This window comes from Parambassis ranga, chromosome 16 (genome assembly GCF_900634625.1).
Source record: "Parambassis ranga chromosome 16, fParRan2.1, whole genome shotgun sequence".
Taxonomy (NCBI): domain Eukaryota; kingdom Metazoa; phylum Chordata; class Actinopteri; family Ambassidae; genus Parambassis; species Parambassis ranga.
The window spans coordinates 991,198-1,008,100 of record NC_041036.1 but is presented as its reverse complement, the minus strand read 5'-3'; the positions used below and the strand labels follow the sequence as shown (position 1 = coordinate 1,008,100).

The 16,903-nt window shown below is 47.3% G+C and overlaps 5 protein-coding genes across 5 annotated transcripts; 3 read left to right on the top strand and 2 right to left on the bottom strand.

Annotated features, from left to right (window-relative positions):
• Window positions 1-770: 770 nt before the first annotated feature.
• rab25b (RAB25, member RAS oncogene family b) lies at window positions 771-6,031 on the bottom strand. The gene is made up of 6 exons (XM_028425433.1): window positions 5,787-6,031; window positions 5,277-5,668; window positions 2,978-3,173; window positions 1,970-2,163; window positions 1,809-1,889; window positions 771-1,209 (listed from the first exon to the last, which is right to left on the bottom strand). Exons 2-6 carry the CDS (start codon window positions 5,311-5,313, stop codon window positions 1,091-1,093), a joined length of 627 nt encoding a protein of 208 aa, XP_028281234.1. The 5' UTR covers window positions 5,314-5,668; window positions 5,787-6,031; the 3' UTR covers window positions 771-1,090.
• A 305-nt stretch (window positions 6,032-6,336) lies between these two features.
• lamtor2 (late endosomal/lysosomal adaptor, MAPK and MTOR activator 2) lies at window positions 6,337-8,322 on the bottom strand. The gene is made up of 4 exons (XM_028425434.1): window positions 8,124-8,322; window positions 7,319-7,481; window positions 7,150-7,239; window positions 6,337-6,721 (listed from the first exon to the last, which is right to left on the bottom strand). Exons 1-4 carry the CDS (start codon window positions 8,189-8,191, stop codon window positions 6,665-6,667), a joined length of 378 nt encoding a protein of 125 aa, XP_028281235.1. The 5' UTR covers window positions 8,192-8,322; the 3' UTR covers window positions 6,337-6,664.
• Window positions 8,323-8,995: 673 nt separating this feature from the next.
• On the top strand, window positions 8,996-11,609 carry LOC114448529 (membrane-spanning 4-domains subfamily A member 15-like). Its single transcript, XM_028425528.1, has 7 exons — window positions 8,996-9,123; window positions 9,702-9,883; window positions 9,953-10,072; window positions 10,142-10,198; window positions 10,272-10,472; window positions 10,552-10,677; window positions 11,372-11,609. Exons 2-7 carry the CDS (start codon window positions 9,707-9,709, stop codon window positions 11,435-11,437), a joined length of 747 nt encoding a protein of 248 aa, XP_028281329.1. The 5' UTR covers window positions 8,996-9,123; window positions 9,702-9,706; the 3' UTR covers window positions 11,438-11,609.
• Window positions 11,610-11,978: 369 nt separating this feature from the next.
• Window positions 11,979-13,390, top strand: LOC114448940 (high affinity immunoglobulin epsilon receptor subunit beta-like). Its single transcript, XM_028426197.1, has 5 exons — window positions 11,979-12,115; window positions 12,199-12,309; window positions 12,465-12,521; window positions 12,901-13,053; window positions 13,132-13,390. Exons 1-5 carry the CDS (start codon window positions 12,059-12,061, stop codon window positions 13,282-13,284), a joined length of 531 nt encoding a protein of 176 aa, XP_028281998.1. The 5' UTR covers window positions 11,979-12,058; the 3' UTR covers window positions 13,285-13,390.
• Window positions 13,391-13,503: 113 nt separating this feature from the next.
• LOC114448803 (uncharacterized) lies at window positions 13,504-16,903 on the top strand. Its single transcript, XM_028425992.1, has 7 exons — window positions 13,504-13,588; window positions 14,636-14,767; window positions 14,839-14,949; window positions 15,085-15,141; window positions 15,211-15,381; window positions 15,743-15,859; window positions 16,448-16,903. The coding sequence occupies exons 2-7, from the start codon at window positions 14,636-14,638 to the stop codon at window positions 16,514-16,516; spliced, it is 657 nt and encodes a 218-aa protein (XP_028281793.1). The 5' UTR covers window positions 13,504-13,588; the 3' UTR covers window positions 16,517-16,903.

Sequence of the window (16,903 nt, the reverse complement as noted above, 5' to 3'; positions counted from 1 at the left end):
TTCAACAGGTAACATGGAGCCGCAGGTGAAGGGAAGCAGCGGAGAGCGGAGGGATACAACAAAAGCAGAACCTCCGCGGCGCGTCACACATAAACGACCGCATATAGATCCTATGTTATTGATTTCTACTTGTTGCTGTTGCTGTATAGAGAAAGATACTTATTTATCTGTTTATATTAATCATTAACTTTCCTTTTATAGATTATATATCCACCCTGTTGTAAATATACAACGTATTCTAGGTGTGTTTATGATCAAATAAATCAATAAATAAGCTAATGATCACACAAATGATCCTAATATTCTTACTTTCTAATTGATTAATGAATTAAATATGATTTTACTGAACACTTTGATGCAAATTATTCACTACTACGTCCTTATTGGTGTTATTTTCTTCTGTTATAGATATTTATTGATCCTCAGAGGAGATCTGTGTCGATCAGCGGCTTACTACTACAAACGAGCTCCCCACAGACAGCAGCCTTTTGCTGAAGGTGCTCCTCCATCCTCCTTCTGGGACACCAGCAGCATCTGATCAGTCTGCTCTGTCCCTTCCTGTGGAGGGCCTCCATGTTCGTGGACTAGAGTCCAGTCTATCGTCTTGCTCCAGACCCCGGTATTTGTAGGTCTTGACCTCCACCCCCACGCACGGTGCAGCCGAACTTTTCATCCATCAAACTCTTTCAGAGAGCTGAGTGTGTGTAAAAATCATTTGAATGTGATTGTTTTACATTGTCTGAGCTTATTCTGAGGCACAGAACACACCGTCTGATCCATGAATCGTTTATTTTCAGCAGAAATCATCTCAGTCTCATCGTCACGCTCAGCAGAGTCAGTCAGTCTGTGCAACATTCGGATTAAAGCAGTGAAACAGGCTCGCATCATTTCAAACATTCACACATCTCTAATAATCTGACAGGTGACGTTCACCTTTGACCTTTGTTCGATCAGGAGCGGGACCTCATGAAAGGCTGATTCCAGCTGCACTAGTGGTCTAGAAAAAAAAATAAACCCACCGTGCAGCACCTCAGTCATATTTAAAGTGGCGGCGGAGTGACGCCGCCTCCCTGAGGGGAGGAGTCTCCGATCAGATGTTTCTGCAGCAGGCCTTCCTCTCCTCTGTGTTTTCTGGTCTGGAGCTGTTCAGGGACACGGCGCTGATGGAGCCTCGCACCACCTCCTTACTGCTCACCTTCCTGTGAATCTCTGCAGCAGGACATTTACATGGAAGAGATGCAGCGGGGGAGAATGTTACAGTTTTATGTCAACTGAAAGGAGAAAGAACCTGCAGCTGTTTAAACTATGTGAAGGATTAAAAATACCAGAAAACCAAAACCACTGCCGACTGAGAAGAACCACACCTGTAAGCTTAATCTAAAAGACTCTTTTTGAGTGAATCCGGCTAGCGACATGCTACTTCCGGCTAGCGACATGCTACTTCCGGCTAGCGACATGCTACTTCCGGCTAGCGACATGCTACTTCCGGTTCACGGGCGCGACAGGGGACAAAAAACCGCATGACGCATGCGCACACACGGTCCTACCACAGCGCGAACGGACTCTGTATATTACAAGGCGCCACCTAGTGGTTCGGAGGACAGCAAACATGCTGGATGAAGCCGGATTGAGTGCGGACACAAGTGTGTGCTAGCCAGATTTGAAAATAGGTCTGAACGCATCCAGCTTAAAGGCTGTCTGGGCTCAATCCTACTCTAGCTGGAATGACTTTCTCCAGTGTGAACGGGGCCTAAGTGTTTGGAAAGACAGGAAGAGAGAACCTCTGCTATCACACACACACACATTACCTGCTAACACGTTGCTGAAAGCTGCTTCCACATTAGTTGACTCCAAAGCCGAGGTCTCCAGGAACAGGAGACCCTTCTTCTCTGCAGAGTACAGATGGTTAATTCACATCATGTGTGTGTGATGAAGACGTGAAGAACTGGACTCAAAGTTCTGCTTCTACCTGCGAAGTCTTTGGCCTCCTCGTTGGGCACCGATCTCTCCGACTCCAGGTCCGTCTTGTTGCCCACCAGCATCACCACGATGTGGGGGTCGGCGTGGTCGTACAGCTCCTTCAGCCAGCGCTCCACGCTCTCATAGGTCAGGTGTTTGGTGATGTCATAGACCAGCAGGGCTCCGACCGCTCCTCTGTAATACCTGCCAGGGGTGAGACAGGAAAGAAAAGATGGATGCTGCCCCTTTCTTCCAGCAGCATAATTAATTCCACTTTAATGGGTTTTAGCTGCTTGTTACAGCACAAATGGGAAATTCCATGGGAGTCAGAATATGCATTTGCTGGAATAAGTCGGCGAGTAATTACTCCAAAAGCTGGGCTGTCAGAGAGGAGCTAATCCAGGCTGAAAACTAAACATGACACGCTGCTATTGTCTTAAACCAGTCTCCACACGGTTAATCCTTCTAGTTTAATTAAAGGAAACAATCAGTGATGGCGCACAGACCCTCTGAGCGTCAGGCTGAACATGGAGAACGTGCTGCTCGCTTCTCAGGTAATGTAGGAGGAGGCTGAGGATGGGAGGAGGGTGTTCAACAGCTTCAGAGCGTGTTTGTTGTTAAAGAGACATTTTTAGTCCCCTGACCCAGACCTGAGCCACATTTGAGCCAATCCGGCTAGATCCACCTCTGCTCTGGTTTCCCCAGTGTGAACGGGGTCTTGGTCACATCAGACAGGTGCTGGGAGCTACTGACGCTGGTTGCAGTTCACCTAGAGGGCGCTGTGACGTAAAAATAATGACAATAATGAAATGTACAGCTGTCAGAGCGCCCCCTATGCATCAGACAGAATCTAGAAATTCTCCAGGACCATGCTGTGCCTTTAACGTTCTGACTTGAAGCTACATTGCCGAACTGTTGTCTCCCCCTGCTGGCAGTGAGAGTAATTACAAGCTTGAGTCTCTCTGGGCGAACAGCTAGCAGACTGTTAGCTTAGCACACACGTCCGCTGTGTACTCACGCTGAAGTGATGGCCCTGTACCGCTCCAGTCCGGCCGTGTCCCAGATCTGGGCCTTGATGGTGAAGCCGCTGAGCTGCACCGTCCGCGTGCTGAACTCCACCCCGATGGTGGTTCGACTGTCGTGGTTGAACTCGTTCTTGGTGAAGCGGGACAGCAGGTTGCTCTTTCCAACACCAGACTCTCCGATCAGAACCACTGCAGAGGACACAGACTCATCTTCACATGTTGCAAAACTAAACCAACACAGAACTAACCCTGAATAATCGCCGCCTTCAGTCCAGGTGTGTCTCTGAGTTGCTCCATAAAGCCACAGTCTGTCTGACACTATGATAATTACACTCTTAAGTAATTTTTAATCCTTTTAATGACACCGTGCAGAGAAAAGAACACAAATAAAGGTTCTGCTGTGGGGTATATCACTGCATCACATCCCTCACTGAATCAGTCTGAAGGAGCACAGGGTGAGTCCAGATCAGGTGGAACCAGTTCTCTAATCGTGGTCAGAGGGACCTACCTGCTGGGTAAACAGGGCATGAGGTGAGCACAGACACCCCCGCCGTGCACTTCAGTGACTAATGTTTGGGTTTCAGTCATTAGCAGCTGACTCACAGAGGAAAAAAAGATCCGCTTGATTGGCACAGATAGAAAAAGTATGGCCGCAGTGAGGAGCGGGAACACATGATGGTCTGACTGATGATGACATCTGCTGAGCCACGTTGGAGTCTGGATGTGAAGGGATCATCTGGACATTCTGGGAAGCAGCATCATTTTCAGGAAACCTGTGACCTGAAGCCTCACACAGAGGCCGCAGACGCCGTGTTAAACACCTTTCATGGTGCAAAGAAGCTGCTGATTAGCTTAGCTTAGCATAAACTGGAAACAAACAGCTAGCATGGCGGCCTGCTGAGCTACACAAGTTATTTCAAGTGTTTCCTTTTTGTCCAAAGTTTGAATTTTAACCCTCAAACCAGCATAAACAACACATCAGACGGGAAGCTGCTGATAGATGCTGAGCACCTGCTGATTCCCACCGGCTGTGACACACTGCAGCCTGTTCATCGGTGGGAGGCAGAGAGACGTTCACAGGCTGGTTTTTGGTTGCTGTCCTCCGTGCAGCCTGTTTCCATTTCCCTTTCTCCTCCAGCACTAAGTAACTTCTTATGCAAACAATACCTCTGGTTTCTATGGCAATACGAGACGAGCGGCCTTCAAGCACTCGGCCGCGGATCAGGTATAAATATTCCCTTTGTTTGCTGCCATGACCTTCAGAACTGTACACCGGAGGCCTAAATACTGCTCCTCAAACCCAAATAAACCTCTTCATTGACTCACTTATTTCTGTTATTAAGCTGCTGTTTGTCTGCACTGTAAAAACATTTAAAGACTGCTCCCTCACAGGATGGTTTGTCACATTTTACCAGGAAGAAACTGTCCAATCTTTCCCTATTGGAGACCATGTCCCTGAGTTTCAGCTCTAAGGCCTGGAAATATCGATTTCTTCTATTTGATATACATGAGCTGAGAGGAGTGATTTAACTCATGAAGCTACGATCAGGTTAGCCCGAGTGAAACATTAAGCAGCCTGGAACGTCTCTGCTCTCTGACACAGGACTTAGTGTAGGTGGTTTGGTTCTGGACGCCTCCCTTTGTTCTGCTCCTGTTGTGACTGTATGGATGAAGAGGGTCGAACAGACAGCAGACACATCATCAGGACAACTATAGAAACTCGGTGCTGCTGTAACAGCGGACGTCTCACTGCTACAGGAGCAGAGGAAACAGAGACAAACTTTTTACATTTCATTTCACTACAGTGAGGTTAAACCCTGAGAACAGACACAGACTGACAGACTGTGTCTGTGGCTCTCAGCCTGTGTCAGGCATCGTGCAGTCTGTCTCCAGCTCTCCTCTGTCCATGTGTGGACGCTGCTGACGGAGACTCCAACAGCTGTCCCCGCCTGGGACCAACAGCACCTCTGCACCGCCCTGTCACACAGACTGATGTCTGACTCCTCTGATCTGCTGCTATGAGAGTCCAGCGTTAAGCTGTGCATGTGTGAAATGTTCTGGAGCTGATCTGACCCTCTGCTTTAAACAATAGCTGCATAAATAACTGTATTCATACATCCATGGACCTGCGTCCAGGCTCTGAGTTGTGTATTTCTGTGTACCGCCTGATTTCTGTGCACACATGCTCCTGTTCCTGGAAACTGCTGAGTTAATAATAAACACGGAAGGACGTTAGAATATGACACCTTTCAGCAGCACAGCTGCATTCAAGTTCAATTCAAAAGAGCTCACCCTTAAAGACAAAGTTGTACGCCTCGTCTGACCCCATCTTCTGTCCATTCAGTGCAGCCGTCTGTGCCTCGCTGCTGCTCCTCTCCGGCACTCAGAGTCTGTAGAGAGCAGAACCCACACACATCCAGAGGAAATGGCTGCAGAGACAAAGCAGCGTCTGCAGCTCTGCGCCCTTCACCGCTCCCTCGGCTCACACGCAGCGGGCTGGCTTGCTTGAACAGGACATGAGGAGCGTATCCAGGTTGTTCAGCTGCTGCTGCTGCAGGCGGGGTCTGAGGCAGGGAGTGGCACAGCACTGACGGAGGTGTGTCTCAGTAATGGTGTCAGCACAGGGCAGGTTGGACAGGTACAGCTGAGGGGGACTGTCAGGCGCCTCCTGCTGGATCAAATTACTGCATGCAGCAAGCAGGAAGCAGGGAGCAGGGAATGATAAGGGTTGGGAATCCAAGTCTGTAACACACTGATTCAAACCACCTCTGCTTTGAATCAGAAAGGTTTTACTTTACTTACCATTAGAGATGGATCAAGCTATTAGATGTGACCCTGACTCCTGGCTGATACTAAACAATCAGTAGAAAGTCTTTTGGATGAACGTCGAACCTCTTTTAAAGGTGTCACTTGTAGTGTAGCTGCTCCTTTCTCCTGAGGAGGGTGCTGTTGTCTTTAGGATCCTGAAGCCCTACACTTCCTCACAGGGTGATTAAATGAGAAGCAGAGTGAGAACAAATCTGTATCAAACCTTCTCTCCACCAGGGAGCAGCAGGAAGTGGAACCTGAGCTGATGTAAACACAGCAGCCACCACAGCGAGCCTCACCGCACAGAGCTGCACGTCTGTCAGCACTGAACCAGCCGGTCCAGCTGGATGGAGGCGTCCAGAACTCTGTCTCTGAGCCACGTCTCACAGTCTCTGAACTCCCACCGCTGAGTCCGGATAGGAGACATTTATTCAGGGAGGAGACGTCAGAGCGCAGGACGGAGCGGCCGGTTTAAACCTCAAACAAATATTTTGAAAAATAAAACCCAACAACTGTAATCCTGTCTATTTATCACACATTTTGACTCTGTATTAATTTTTTATTTGACACCTTTGGAAATAAAAAGCTAAATTATCTTATAACAGAAACTCTGATTAAAGTTATGACAGGAATCAAAATATTTAATATCTGTGCAGACAAAAGTGAACAAACAACATCAGCTGTCTGATAATGGAATCATCTCATCACAGCGTCATTCTGAGACACTACATGGACCTGAAGGGTCAAATGTTAGAAATCTATACAACACACACACACACACACACACACACACATAAATAAGATGCTGTATGCACTTAGTGAAGAAGCAGAATGTTACATGAGTCCAAACATCAGCAGACTGTTTGACTCCTCTATGATGCAGCCACTTGAGTTAACGGTTCCTCCAAATACTGCACCAGCGCCTCTGCCTGCAAACACAAACACACACAGACACAGATCAGATGCATGATGCTGCTCAACAATGGGCCCGTGCCTCTGTGTGTCATTGACAGAACCGGTCAGGTACAACCAGGTGCCTAGAATGACCGCCCAGACTCATCAGGTTAAGAAACTCCAGTTGTGAAACTATGACTAAGAAACCTGCAGCTCGTCATCCTGCAGAAGGTGTCTCATCTGCCCTGAAACTGGCTGGAAGATCAGAGCAGCCACATCGAGTGCTTACCGCTCCATAAAGGGAAAATAAAGCAGCTGTACACTGATCAACACATGTTAAAAGCAGCATATCTGGAGAGATAAACATCCCTGATCTGGTTTGTTTTCATACAAACATCAGTAAGTCTTTTATTATTTGTGCCCCTTAGATCTGATCACCTTCACCTGACGGTTTGAACCTCACCTTGGCTTTCAGCATCCCAAAGCCCACTGTCTCTTTGGCGTACATGCACAGCAGCAGGTTGGCTACGCGTGTGATGGCCACTCTCCCTTCCTGAAAGAACAACAACAACATTTTCACACACACGCTCTGAGAAGAGTTGGAGCGGAGCTGGACGAACGGCGCCCCTCACCATACAGTCCATCAGGATGAATTTGAGTTTGTCCTCGTTGAAGGCCTGGTGGCCGTTCTTGTCGTACGCTGCCCAGATGTTGCTGGCGATGGCAGCTGTTACTCGTGCGTCAGTGTCTCCATATCCAGAGTAAGCCAGGAGGGAACCTTCATTATTCAGTAATCTGACAAAAAAGGGCAAAATGTTTCAGTATCAGAGTGGAGGGCAGTGCACAAAGACCCCACGCTGACTGAGACAGGAACATGGACAGGGTTCATCTGCTGCTTTAATCTGAGTGGACTGTGTGAGCTTACCATGTATTCAGATTAAACATACATCCAGGTCAATCTGTCTGAACAGTTTACACGCATGGTAATGATGTATATTTGCTTCTACTCCAGCAACAGTATGTGTTTATGGGATCAACTTCAAGAGCTTAAACTGACCAACCAGAGTCCGTGCACAGACTAATCAATAACAGAAACTGTTAGAAATATTTTATTGCAGTGTGTTAAACTGAATGTATATGACATTTAAACAGCTGGCTTAAAAAAATAAAACATAAGTCAGCGACTGCTCCCAAACTTAAAGCTAAAGTAGTTACACCCCCTAAAAAGTTGAAGCTAACTCGGTGCTAACAACACGTAAACACTGTTAAATAAAATAACACTTAATGTTTCCATGTCACAAGTACTGTCACTGTCACTATAACAACCTGCAGCCGTCAGAAATTACATTAAACGGTCCCACAAAGTCCCCTCTAGCTAGCCTCGTTAGCATGGTTTCAGCTAGCCTCGTTAGCATGGTTTCAGCTAGCCGTACTCACAGCGTGCTCTGGACTCCGTTTGTGTTCGCCTGGCTGAGAACCTGCGTCAGCGCCTTCGGTCTCAACATGGCTGCCGTGTAAACGAACGTGTGATGGCGTGAAAAAGATAATTAATGTGTTTACAATCAATTGCTTTAAACTATCACAAGCTGATCTACAACACACAGAGGAGTCAGGTGATTGTTGTGTTATTTTCCTTTTCCGGGTACCGCCGCAATGCAATGTGGGTATTGTAGGAATTAGCTTAAATACATAAACACTTGCTTGGTGACAGGGTAAAACGTGTTTTTCTGGTTTATTTACGACGTTTTGATCATGCTAATGTGTTTAATGTTTGATATTGGATGCAGATTAATATCAAAAGTTTAATTTAACACTATAAATAAGAATAGAAGTCATGGGAAAGAGAACTTAACAGGGTTTTGTGCATGTGATCTTACAGCCTGCACACTTTTTTAACTTCTTTATATCTACCAAACCAAGATGAACACATGATATGGAAGCTTTGACAATATCACACATGTCCATGTAGTTCAGCATGCTCCTGGTGGTGGATTCATCCACATTAGCATCGAGGTTACCAAAGGTGACCCTGGGTTCATGCCCTGTTTTTGCAGTGATTTCTGTAGTTAGACTGCTCCTGGGGAGGTTATCAATGGGCTTGAAGTTCCTACATTTGTACACATTTGTGACTTTGTGGAGTCCAAACTCTTGTGCTGTGTAACATTTTCCAGCCTGATGAGCAGGTGTGTGTACGAGCTGCTCCTTTGATGGTGTGATTATACACAAACTTGTGTTGTGAAGACCAGACTTTGATAGATCGCTGTTGTGACTCTCTTTCTCTTTGTTTCCTCCCTCCTCTTTGTGTTCAGATATCTCAACAAAGGGTTAAGCTGTAGATGGGAGGAGACTGCTGGGAACAGCAGCACTTCCTCGTCAACAGAGAACTGCGCAACAATCCAGGCTGATTATATTTTGGTGTTTTGGCTTCTCTCTGACGGTCAGTCTTTAAAATGTTTGATTTCATTTGTCAAAGTCTTTGTCCCACGCTCGGTGCTGTGCTGCTCCTCACTGCAGACCAAGTTAGCTGAATGCTGTGTGTGTGTGTGTGTGTGTGTGTGTGTGTGTGTGTGTGTGTGTGTGTTACTGTGTATGTGTGTGTGTGTGTGTGTGTGTGTGTTACTGTGTATGTGTGTGTGTGTGTGTGTGTGTGTGTGTTACTGTGTGTGTGTTTATTGGTAACATGTCAGGAAACTTTCATAAAAACAAACCTCTCTGATTGAGAGCACATAAAGTCCAAGATGGCGTCTGTCTCCTCTGGCTGTTCGGCGCAGCCATCAGCTGAGCTAACGTGTGTGGTGTCGTGTTACGCTAACATGTTACTTGACATAAAGCGTCCCTAGCTGTCTAAGATGTTGTGATTATTTTATTCTAAATGTTTTCAGTGTCCTGACGGAACCTCTCCTGTGCAGCTGATGCAGTTTCACCTCCAGCCACTGGGGGCAGCACCAGCATTACCTCCTGTCCCCATCATTGTTTTAGCTTCATGGTTAAATGTTTATTTCTTTCTGTTTGCAGGCAGGATGTCTCTGACCATCAGCAAGTCCGACGGGTTCACCGTCCTTACGCTGTCCGCTGACCCTCAGAGTCCATGTCCTCCTCTGTGTCAGATCCTGAAGACTCTCTGCTACAGCCCGACATGCTACCAGGTGTCTCCATACCTGAGGGGGGCCCAGAGGAGGTCTCAGTTAGTGCTGGGGGTGAGTCCGCTGCGGTCTGATCCAGACTGTGAGTGAGTCAGTGTAACAGTGTGTTGTGTTGCCTCGCAGACTCTGCAGATCATGATCGGGCTGATGAACATCGGGCTGGGAGTCCTCCTCTGTGTCGTTCCCAGCGCCTCCTCATGGCTAATGGACTCCACTGGGTTTCCTTTCTGGTTAGCAGCGCTGGTAAGTGAGCTAACGCTGGATTAAAGGTTCAGTTCCTCCTTAATGATTCAGTCTTTGTCTGGTGTGTAGTTCATTCTGTTCGGCGTCATGTGTATCGTGTCGGAGAAGCACCCGAGTCCGTGCCTGGTGAGTATCTTCTGTCTGAACATGTCCGACTCTCTGAGGATGGACCCCCCCACTGATGCTTCCTGTGTTCCAGGTCACCCTCAATGCCATCCTGAACGTCATCGGGGTGGCGTTCGCCATCACTGCCATCGTCCTCTACAGCATGAACATGGTGGATATTTCTGTGTGGATGTGTGAGAGCGACAACTACTGGTATGGCAGGACCACGCCCAGTCCGTCCCGTGATCAGGCCCTCCTGCAGGAGAAGTGCCTGAGGGGCAAAGAAATGCTCCTGGTGAGGCGGGGGTGAGGCTTCCTGGTCTGCAGTGGAGCCGCTCACAGTATCTGCATCACCTCTCTCTGTGTCCCATCAGATGGTGCTGAGAGGCATCAACGGCATCCTGATCGTGTTGTCGGTCCTGGAGCTCTGTGTGGTGTTCAGCGCCGCCGTCCTGGGCATCCAAACACTGCGGAGCAAAGAGAAGGCCACAAAACCCGAGGTATGGCTGTGCATCCAGTCCACGTCCACTTTCCTAGGACCTGAGGTTTGAAACATTAAAGTCGTCTCTGTTAGGTTAGAGGAAATCAAAATATTACAGTCCGGTAGGCTGGCGTGGCGAGGAGTGGCGAGGAGTGGAGCGGTCTGAAACTGGTTTGTATCCTGAAGACAAAAACACAAACAAGAGACAAGAGTCACAAGAAAGTTAGAAAGAGTCGACTAAAGTGTAAATAGGTTTTCCTAAACTTGCGGCGAGTTTAGTTGCCACATGTAGCGAAACAATCCAGCGTCGAACCATCGTCCTGTCTGAGGAGCGTGATGACGAACAGGTGTGCCGACCTCAGCCAGCAGCAAACCACGCCCACGCCACTCTGAAAAAGAAAGTCCTCCAAAGGAGGCGGAGAAAAACACGCAAGCACCAAACAGAAACACAAATCCCCCAAAAACCAGAACAGTCTGATTCTGCTGAGTCCTGCAAAGTCGCCATTTTCAGCTCATCCATGAGCACACAGAGCCGCCTCCCTCAGGAGGACGGACTGGTGATCGGTGGGCGTCACCTTTCAGATCAGTGCTTCAAAATAAAAGCATCCAGGTGACACACAGGAGTCTGATTTAATGTGGAATTTATGCATGAAGTGTTGAACTGTTTATGATTATACTTGTATTCGCTCTCTTTGTCACGATGTTGTCATCAGGTCATCGATGACCCGGAGCTGTACAGCCCCCTGCTGGAGGAAGGTGGCGCTCCGCCTACAGCCTGAACACCGCCACACTTCTTACGTTACTAAGGGAACCACAAGCCTGCATGTGGACTTCAGAAATCCACAGTTTCAATAATCCTGCATATCATCTGTGATAATCTCGTATCTTGTGCCTTATTGCCACTTTGTTATTGTAGACTTTTGCATGAAAAAATAAAGGTGTTAAAAGGTGCTGACTGCTTTTTGCTGTTTGTCGTCTACGTCACTGGGACTCATCAGGACTAATTTTTGTGGGATGGAAGCTTTTATTCTGAAAAAAATCAAACAGGAAGTGAAGCTTTAGTTGCTGCAGGATGAATTGAGGATTAAGTCCAGGTGAGTTCACCTCACAGTGACTTGACCTGAGACAGCAGGGGGCGCTCTGCACTCTGGTCTGTGGATGGTTCTGTGGAGACAAACACTCCTTCAGGCAGCTGCTGCATAGTTCCTTAAATAAAGAAGCTGGGGGGGTGGGGGGGCACAATGAGTCTAATCTCACAGCTTGTTTGGATTTGATAAGCTGCTGGATGGACTGCGTGCTCTGGCTGAGCCTTCAGACATTCATTCACTCACCGCTCACTGCAGAACTTCAGATTCCTTAGCTTTGGTGTCTGAGGCGTGAAGGAGCGTCACAGGAGCAGCATGTTTCCACGGCTGAGCTTCAGTTCGGGATGGACCTGTGGACCCGCCGTTGTCGGGGTGAGGACTGAAGTAGGAGATGTGTGTGTGTGTGTGTTTTCCTCCCAGCACAGAGAGGTTTAATCAGTCTGAACCTGCCACAGGCCGTGCAGATCATGGTGGGCCTGTTTAACGTCGGACTGGGTCCAGGACGGACCAGCACACATCCAGGAGACCTGAGCAGTCTGGGAGCCGCTTACTGGCTGGGTGCTGTGGTAAACATAATAAATAAGTACAACTGCATGTTGTCTATTTACACACAAACACAGACACACACACACACACAGACACACACACACCACCACCACCACCACAACAACAACAACAACAACAACAACAACTGAGGTACCTTTTGATCTTGTGTCCTCAGTTCATTGTCACAGGAGTCCTGTCTGTGTTGGCCGGGAGGTTCCCCTCCCCCTGCCTGGTGAGTGACGCTCTGCTCTGTGTGTGTGTGTCGTCCTCACACTGATGGTGATGATGATGATGATGATGGTGATGATGATGATGATGATAAGGATGATGATGATGATGATGATGATGATGATGATGATGATGATGATGATGGTGATGGTGATGATGGTGATGATGATGGTGATGATGATAAAGATGAAGATGATGATGATAAAGATGAAGATGATGATGATAAAGATGATGATGGTGATGGTGATGGTGATGGTGATGATGATGATGATGGTGATGATGATAAAGATGAAGATGATGATGATAAAGATGATGATGGTGATGATGATGATGATGATGATGATGATGATGATAAAGATGGTGATGATGCTGTGTCCGCTCAGACGGGCTTCACTGTCTTCATGAACATCGTCGGCGCCATCTTTGCCATCACTGCCATTGTGCTGTACGCCATAGACCTGAGCGCCGCCTCTCTGCTCTGGATGTGTAATAACAGCAGTGATGACAACTGCAGGAAGGTGGCGCTCTTCGCTCAGGTGAGCACACAGTTTGAACACAGAGGTTCATTAGAGTCCTGTGTTGAGACATGTATGTCCCCCGTGTTTGTCCCTCAGAGGTTATTGACCTACATGGACGTGACGTTGATCGGCCTGGCCGTGATTCAGCTCTGCGTCAGCGTCCTGTCTGCGGTTCAGGGCATCAAGGCTCTGATTGGTGGGATGGAGGAGGAAGAGGAGGAGGAGGCGTGCAGCACCACACCTGTGTGACACAACAGCAACACACACTCTGTGTTGTCTCTGTGTCAGAGGGGGGACGAAGACGACCGGCAGCTGATCCCTGCTGACGTTTAAAACCTTTAATGAACACACGATCAGTAACACACGCCTCTTCCTGTCTTTGTGAAGCTGTTTTAAAATCTGTAATAAAACACCATGAAAGCATGAAGTGCATTTATAACTGTGCTTTTATTTTGGAGTATTGAGTAAGAGGAAGTCTCAGCTTTGCAGCTTTTACTTTCAGTCCTGCAGTCAGTCAGTCAGAGAGGAAACGCAGCAGGCAGGTTCTCCACAGGTAAATATCATGATTTATAGATTATTGATCTGTTTGTTTATGTTTATTTATTTAAAGCATTTCTGTGTGTGTGTGTGTGTGTGTTTAATTGACATATGGACACAGTGAGACTTGAGGAAGCAGAGTCAGAACCTGTTTGAGCTCCTGCTTACTGTAACAGCAGCTGTTAGCATAGCAATGCTGCGCGCTCACTTTCGATACAATAACTGATCACATGTTGAATGCTTTGAATAAGAGCTGTCTGCTGTGGCCGTGAAAGAAATTCTGATCAATATTCTCAGTTGATCTGCTGATTATATTGCTGATAAATCAATTGATCGTCATTAAGAAATAAATTGTGACGCAACCAAAAAATCCCCTGGACTTGGTCACATGTTGTGTTTTCTGTCACATGACAAATCAACAGGAACAAGAGTGTTTTAATCAATCAGTTGTTGTTGTGTGTTTTGTTGTTGTGTGTGTTTTGTTGTGTGTGTGTTTCGGTGTGTGTGTTTATTGTGTTTTGTTGTTGTGTGTGTTTTGGTGTGTGTGTTTATTGTGTTTTGGTGTGTGTGTTTTGATGTTTTTGTTGTTGTGTGTGTTTTGGTGTATGTGTTGTGTGTTTTGTTGTTGTGTGTGTTTTGGTGTGTGTGTTGTTGTGTGTTTTGTTGTGTGTGTTTCGGTGTGTGTGTTTATTGTGTTTTGTTGTGTGTGTTTCGGTGTGTGTGTTTATTGTGTTTTGTTGTTGTGTGTGTTTTGGTGTGTGTGTTGTTGTGTGTTTTGTTGTGTGTGTGTTGTTGTTGTTGTGTGTGTTTTGTTGTTGTGTGTGTGTTTATTGTGTTTTGTTGTTGTGTGTGTTTCGGTGTGTGTGTTTATTGTGTTTTGTTGTTGTGTGTGTTTTGGTGTGTGTGTGTTGTTGTGTGTTGTTGTTGTGTGTGTTTTGTTGTTGTGTGTGTTTTGGTGTGTGTGTGTTGTTGTGTGTTTTGTTGTGTGTGTTTTGGTGTGTGTGTTGTTGTCTGTTCCAGCTAGCTGTCCATGCTAACGTGTCATATGTCAATGGTGTGAAAGATGTCCGCAGCTGCTGTTAAGGACAAAGGACCGACTCTGGTCACCATGGCGACAGGCACGCTTCGTCCAGTGCGTGGCGTCCTCAGGGTGCCGTGCTGCATATCAATCGAGTGTGTTCTTGCAGCTTTTGGGGTGAGGGAGTTACACTCTGCTGATGTCCCGCTGTGAGGCATTCAGGTGTAATGTGTTTAAACCTCATGCAGACCGTACAGATCATGATCGGCCTCTTCAACATCGCTCTTGGACCGGGACGAACCAGCACACACCCCGAGGACCTGAGCAGCCTGGGTGCTGCGTACTGGCTGGGCGCCGTGGTAAGTCGTCACATGTAACCGCGTTTATTTGACGCGTCAGTGTCGCAGCATGCTAACTGCAGTTCATGAAACGGCCACAGGTGTCACTGTAAACAGGTTCAGTCAGATGTACTGACTTCCTGTTTTCGTCTTCAGTTCATCTTCGCTGGAATCGTCTCCATCTTCACAGGATGCTTTGCTAATTGCTGCATCGTGAGTAAAATCTGACACAGAAGCTGCGGAGTGACGGGCGGCTGTGACGGGACTCCTCTCTCCTCCCAGGTGTGCTTTACTGTTTCCATCAACATACTTGGAGCCATCTTCTCCATCATTGCCATCTGGCTGTATGCTGTAGACCTGGAGAACGCCTCCATCACCTGGATGTGCAACTACGGATGGATTAGCGGCGACGCAAATGACGACAACTGCAGGAATGTGGCGTACTTTGCTCAGGTAAGAGAGAGTAGTAGATGTCCTCTACGGTGGTTAGAGGGCGGCCATCTTTATTCTCAGCCTCCTGGATGACTGCCGTGGTGTCGGCAGACCAGGACAGATGGGGGTGGAGGGGTGGAGGGGCAGGACCTGTTAGTCAACGAGTCAAGAGTGTGACACAAAACCGCTACAAACAGTAGCATTATAGCTAACAGGAGGCATCTCCGCACTGCTCACCAAAAGCTGTAAGCAGCTCCAATATTCCCTCTGCCACATGAGGGCGCCAACATTCAAACGCTGCTCATTGCAGGAGGACACTCTTCATCTTCATCTTCTGTGTTGACGTCAGCTGATGGTTGTGTTTAATTTTTTTGTCCTTCAGAAACTGTTGACAGGTATGGACATGTCGTTGATCATCCTGGCTGTCCTCCAGCTGTGTGTCTGCATCAGCTTCAGCATCCTGGGCATCTACTCCCTGGTCTGCACTGAGAAGGAAAAAGTATGAGCCACTACACACACACACACACACACACAGACACACACACACAGACACAGACACACACAGACACACACAGACACACAGACACACACACAGACAGTACATTTTGATGAATAAAGATAAAGTTATTCCACACACAGACCCACACACACATGCAGACACACGCACACAGACACACACACACACACACATGCAGACACACGCACACAGACACACACACACACACAGACAGACACACACACACACACACACACACACAGACACGCACACACACATGCAGACATACGCACACAGACACACACACAGACAGACACACAGACACACACACACAGACACACAGACAGACACACACACACACACAGACAGACACACAGACACACACACACACACACACACACACACAGACAGACACACACACACACACACACACACACACAGACACACACACACACAGACACACACACACACACACACACACAGACACACACACACACAGACACACACACACACACACACACACAGACAGACACACACACACACACACACACAGACACAGCATCAACAGTCAAAGCTGTCTTCCTCCTGCAGGACGTCCCAGATGTTCAGATAATCCAGCCGGTGCTGAAGGAAGTCCTCATGACCAGTCCTGGTGCTTAAAACCAACAGACCCAGAGACGTGGAGGCGTGAGGAGGAAGAGTGTCGTCTACAACCATTCATAACTGTGGGATATAATCAGAGGTGCCTCAGTGATCCTTCTTCTTTTAACCCTTTACATGAAATAAATGAAACTCTAACCTGTTGTCATTCAGCTCAGGGTCTCTGTGTCAGACTCTGCTGGTTTTGCTGCTCACTGTGTTTTTCACAGATAAACATGGTGGAGATACAAAATGAAATCAAATTCCATTTTCTCCAGGCTGCTATGACACTGCTGGCCACTAGGTGGCTGTCACTCTCTTAATGTGACATATAGGGCACATATAGTGTCCTACTTCCTGTCCTGCTGATTAAATATTCGTACATTTTGATGAATAAAGATAAAGTTA